The following is a 5,054-nucleotide window of genomic DNA, read 5'->3' as shown; positions in this document are numbered from 1 at the left end:
CCAACCAATCACAGCAGATGGCCCCGCTGCTGGTTCCAGGATGGCTGCAGACCAGTTTGTGGTGGACGCTGTGACTTAATGATAATCCACACTGACTGTCTCTGTGTGAGGACTCACTAGTTTCACCAGAATCCTGCACAGGGCCTTTAAACGACAACAAAATGTGTAAGAGATTTAAGGGAAGCTGCAGCAGCACCTACCATTGAACGACAGGTTAATGGCTTCCAGGTAGTTGCCTTGGGCAGCGGTGGCGTTGTAACCGACAGGAAAAGCATCTGTGACGAATGTGAGCGAGCACACGGGTCAGACTGTGGACGGGAACGAATGCAAAGATCTACGAGTCGGCGAAGGACACGGATCACTACCTGCTTCCTTCAGTCGCACCAGCACTGGATACTGGATGAAGAGCTTCTTGATAGTGACCAACATCGACGTCCACTCATCCCGTCTCTCGTTCTGAGCTACGACCCTGACGAGTAGAATCAGACTCACAGGCCGCTCTGTCGCTGGTATCCACAGGTGTTGGGATGCTTACCTGTAGAAGTCTTCATAGAAGCGTCCCTCGTGGTCTTCTCTGATGGAGCCTCTAAGAATCTCTGGAAATTCCTCTGAACAAGATAAGATATCGCGTTTATCTACCAGCAAACACACGTTAAAGCTAAATGTTCTTGTCACGCTTACACACAAAACCAAACAAGGGAACGAGGGCCCCCTCCACACTGCGTGAGCAGTTACTTTACTCACAGTCGGGGAAAAAGAGAAACCTCCTGTTTGCAAACCAGCAGTGCAACAAGGCTGACCAAACATGCGTCTCAGCTCACACTGACCTAATGTTTTGGCGTTGTAGAACGTGCGTGAGAACAGTACCACCGTCACCTCGTGGCTGCAGTTCTTCTCCTGGTTTGGGATTAAACATGCGAGGAGCGTGAGAATCATTCGTATGGTGACTGAGAGGAAACAGCAGCGTGCTGATACAAACAGGGCGAAGGAAGAGAAGCACAAACCTTCCACTTAGTGAAAAGGTCAGACAGGAAACCATTGACAGCCTTTTCAAAGTAGAGGTCGCCTAAGAGAAACGGCTGGATTAGACACGGCATGAAAAGCTCGCCTTAAAAACAGAAACATCAAATCATCTTACCGTAGATGTCAAAGTCCCACATCTCACAGCTCATCTGGATAAAGATGTAAACCATGGCAGACGTAGATCTGAACACCACCTGTGTCACAGCAGCATAGTGTCTGACAGCAGGAAGCAGGTGGACAACACGTTTGTGGCGTTTCCTCCACACCAGAGGAGATTTTATATCCAATGGAAAACAGCAACTCAAGCTACCGACACAACAGCTGTTGCTTCTTCATGCAAGTCTGAGTCCAGGTGTGAGCCGTCCTGTTCAGCACCAGGATACATGTGAAGTAAGCTACATCCTACCACAGGCTACAAAAACACTGATTCACTTTCTTTTAGCTCTTTAGTCAGTAAAGTAGTGATGCAGGACCGGAGGAGGTCAAACCTTTCAGTCGGAACTTTATTGATACTCTTGGTTATTACAATGACATGTTAACGTCTTTGCAACATGCGGACACTGTGGGATGGATAAAAACAGGGCCAGCGTTTCCTTGGCTGCGGTAACGACAGATGGCTGCATCAGCATCTTCTTCCACTTACCCTGGTGTCTTCACTGATGTAGCCACAGGTCACCTTCTCTCCTTTCACCCAGAGTTCACTGGCCTGAGCTCTGAAGATTCAAACACATCTTTAGTATGACAAACTCTCACTTCATTCGCCATCGTGAACAAAGCGTAAATGTCACTAGCACTAAAATGCCTCATCCTTCTGGTTAACCCTTACAAACAGCGCTGTGACGTCATTTCATTTATGTACCTGATTCCTGCGAACTCAACCTTCTGGGTCACATAAGCACATGTGCTCACCTGGAAGGAACCAGAGCACAGCAAACGTAAATACTACCACGCACGCAGCATTCAAATGGACCTGACGCTCACATGGCCCACCAGGCTTTTCTTCAGTCTCCACATGTCTCCTCTGCCGATGTACTGGTCCTTGAACGTCAGCTCCACCAGGTCCAGCGTCACATCCTGACAGACAAAAAACAGACACTGTGTCCCAGCGACGGTCGAGGGGCCGCGGAGCGCTCGGAGCCAACGTACCTTAGGGTCGACGATGTTAACGATGACATCCTGGTATGCACGCAGCTTGAAGGCCTGTGCGACAGTCTGGTCCACACTGATCGTCTCTGTGTAACGACAACATGTCCATCAGCTGTGAGGCAGAGCTATCATATTACCCATGTACATAAACACACAGCGCCAGCAAGCATGAAAGCTGACATCAGGGCCAAAGGAGCCCTGCAAGTACATTTTCATTTACAGTGCTGTTTTTAAACGCAGCACCTGGTAACAGCTCAGGCTTCAGACTGATCCAAGCATTCAGATGCTGCCTCTACACCTGTGAGCAGGGATCAGACCTCGATCAGCCCAGAAACAGAGAAAAGCTGTCTTAAAGGGAAACGACTACATTAAAAAGTCAATCGTATCGTCTATTGCAGCAATAAGCCATCAGGTTTTATCTTATAAAGAATAAATGACAGTTTAAACACCACAAACACGCTGCTACCTCAGATTACCTTTCTGTAGGTCCTCTTTGAGGCTCTTCACCTGCAGCAGGAGGGGGCTGGGAATATTTCACAAGGGACAAGGTCACATTATAGTTTCAATGGCAGACGCTTACCCCTATAAAAACACAGCAATCTCACATAATCTCACCTGTATTCATCGGTGGGATGTGCAATCTCAATTATGTTCCCCAAAGTGACTTGAGGGAAAACTTTTGGGTTGACAACCAACTCATCGTCTATTCGGAGGATAAGTTCATTTGCAAAAGCAATCAAATCTTTGCAGAGAAGCAAACACGGAGAAGAGTCTCTACTCACCGCTTCCACCGAAACCTTTCTTGTGCAGCACAAGCTTATAGGACTTACTGGTCTTCATGGTTTAACCGGCTGGGAAACAAAACCACGAGACCATCAGTGACATCTCAAACCAATGAGAGAGCTGAATTCTGGCTCATATGAAGGTATCGACCCTGCCATGGCATTTTCCCGTGAGGACCAACAAGCAGCTGCCAAGCAGGACTTATACAATAACGGTCTTAACTACTACTTAACACTAAAGAAAGACATAAACACGTGGGCACGAAGAAAACAGTACCTGAACTCTATTTCTCCAACAACTCACTGCCAGCAGCCCAGATTGTCCACGGATGGTGATAGCATTGTAGCCTAGCAAACGACAAGTGGCTGTAACAGCTTACAGCATCGACCTGACAGCAGCACCAAGGCGGTTATAACTACCTACAATGAAAAGGCATCCAAACAACTCAGATCAGGTTTAACTACTGCTTCCAGGCAGACATGTATAGCAGTCGTGTGACTGACTATTACCTACACTCTGTACGCTTCCTCCATATCATGGAAACGAGCGATGCGATTGGTTCGTGGCAGTTCAGAGAGCGTGTTAGAAAAACAAGAGACTAACTCCGCTCATTTCCGGCTTCGCTTTTTTTGGCACAATAATCCGAGTGTTGGATTTCCGGCCAGTGCAACACAGTTTAACAACACGTGTGTGTGTGTGTGTGTGTGTGTGTGTGTGTGTGTGTGTGTGTAAAACCGTGTACAGGTGAATAGAATTGACTTTCTGGGGATTTATTGGCCTGAATTATTGATCATAGATTAAGCCAGGTCACACCATACACATACCCATTTTAGCCCTAAACTCATTAAAAACAGCGTTGTGTTGTTTTTTTAAACATTTCAGAAAAAAAGAAACTAAATAAGATCTTTGTTGGAAGAACGAGAAAAGGTCAGAGCTAAAGAGACATATTCTGGGTGATCTTCTCTCTACATGTAAAACGGTAAATTGTCTGCTGGTAGTAGGAAATCGTTCACGAAAACTTTGCGTTGGCCGGGAATCGAACCCGGGTCAACTGCTTGGAAGGCAGCTATGCTAACCACTATACCACCAACGCATATATAGGTTACAAAACGGCTTGGTAAACTGGTGTTTCGGTCATTCAACTTGACATCGACACCAGTGTCTCCGTAGTTCAGTGGCTATAAGATAAGATAAGCTAACCTTTATTTGTCCCACACGTGGGAAATTTGTTTTGTCACAGCAGGAAGTGGATAGTGCAAAAGTTATATAGCAAAAATTAGAATACAATAAGAATAATATACTGTATACAACAGAATGACGTTCGCCTAACAGGCGAAAGGTTCCGGAAGCAGTGGTTTCTGTTTTTTGTTTGTTTAAATGGCTAAATATCTATGGGCTTTTTTTCTTGTATGGAAATACAAAACACAAAAGACATGCGCCCAACGTGGGGCTCGAACCCACGACCCTGAGATTAAGAGTCTCATGCTCTACCGACTGAGCTAGCCGGGCAGCTGTAAACTAGAGAAAAATACTTTGACTTTAGCTACAGTGTTGACAGCGCTGCTGTCATTGCTTATTGCTGTGTGTATGCCCAACAATACTTTAAGTGTTGATCATTGTAAACGGAAAAGTTAGTAGACTAAGGAAAAGACAAGATTTTTTTCGTCAAAATTTACGCGTTTATTCTCCTTGAAGGGCTTTAAGGCTCGTGTGTCTCTGTGGCGCAATCGGTTAGCGCGTTCGGCTGTTAACCGAAAGGTTGGTGGTTCGAGCCCACCCAGGGACGGCACTTTTTGTTGATTATTTATGGTGTAATTGATCATTGGTGTAGACCGGGCAAATTCACATTATGGTGAATATGGCATGGTGGACTTTCAAGCTTATGTTTTTACATAAGCTTGAAAGACATAAACACAATGTGTAAATTTGAAACAAAAACAAGGTTGCTAAAAAATTACAGATTACGCCATGGTTATGGTGGGGAATGTCTCCCTTGTCTTCACTAAGATTGTTTTTGTTCCCTCAAAACTTGGGGTAGCCTTAGATCACATCTATCATCTTTAACTAATGTATTAGAGCATTAATTAATTAATGCAATATAG

General features: G+C 45.4%; 1 protein-coding gene and 3 non-coding genes across 4 annotated transcripts in view; 1 reads left to right on the top strand and 3 right to left on the bottom strand.

Annotated features, from left to right (window-relative positions):
- The window catches only part of depdc5 (DEP domain containing 5, GATOR1 subcomplex subunit), a 23,544-nt gene extending 20,005 nt beyond the window's left edge, over positions 1-3,539 (bottom strand). The window contains exons 1-16 of the mRNA XM_013907854.1: positions 3,462-3,539; positions 3,229-3,371; positions 2,952-3,020; positions 2,785-2,872; positions 2,646-2,692; positions 2,170-2,255; positions 2,014-2,097; positions 1,883-1,932; positions 1,667-1,736; positions 1,139-1,217; positions 1,005-1,066; positions 828-897; positions 536-608; positions 366-469; positions 201-275; positions 53-144 (exon numbers count right to left, since the gene is read on the bottom strand). Coding sequence (XP_013763308.1) covers positions 53-144; positions 201-275; positions 366-469; positions 536-608; positions 828-897; positions 1,005-1,066; positions 1,139-1,217; positions 1,667-1,736; positions 1,883-1,932; positions 2,014-2,097; positions 2,170-2,255; positions 2,646-2,692; positions 2,785-2,872; positions 2,952-3,009 — 1,038 coding nt within the window. The 5' untranslated portion in view covers positions 3,010-3,020; positions 3,229-3,371; positions 3,462-3,539. The remainder of the gene's footprint in view (positions 1-52; positions 145-200; positions 276-365; positions 470-535; positions 609-827; positions 898-1,004; positions 1,067-1,138; positions 1,218-1,666; positions 1,737-1,882; positions 1,933-2,013; positions 2,098-2,169; positions 2,256-2,645; positions 2,693-2,784; positions 2,873-2,951; positions 3,021-3,228; positions 3,372-3,461) is intronic.
- Positions 3,540-3,973: 434 nt separating this feature from the next.
- trnag-ucc (transfer RNA glycine (anticodon UCC)) lies at positions 3,974-4,045 on the bottom strand. Its single transcript has one exon. It is a non-coding gene; the product is annotated as a tRNA-Gly (tRNA).
- A 343-nt stretch (positions 4,046-4,388) lies between these two features.
- Positions 4,389-4,461, bottom strand: trnak-cuu (transfer RNA lysine (anticodon CUU)). Its single transcript has one exon. It is a non-coding gene; the product is annotated as a tRNA-Lys (tRNA).
- Positions 4,462-4,664: 203 nt separating this feature from the next.
- On the top strand, positions 4,665-4,738 carry trnan-guu (transfer RNA asparagine (anticodon GUU)). Its single transcript has one exon. It is a non-coding gene; the product is annotated as a tRNA-Asn (tRNA).
- The last annotated feature ends 316 nt before the right edge of the window (positions 4,739-5,054 follow it).

The sequence above is a fragment of the Pundamilia nyererei genome, unplaced genomic scaffold, assembly GCF_000239375.1.
Source record: "Pundamilia nyererei isolate P.nyererei 1_Seehausen unplaced genomic scaffold, PunNye1.0 scaffold00559, whole genome shotgun sequence".
Taxonomy (NCBI): domain Eukaryota; kingdom Metazoa; phylum Chordata; class Actinopteri; order Cichliformes; family Cichlidae; genus Pundamilia; species Pundamilia nyererei.
This window is presented reverse-complemented; position numbering and strand designations above follow the sequence as displayed.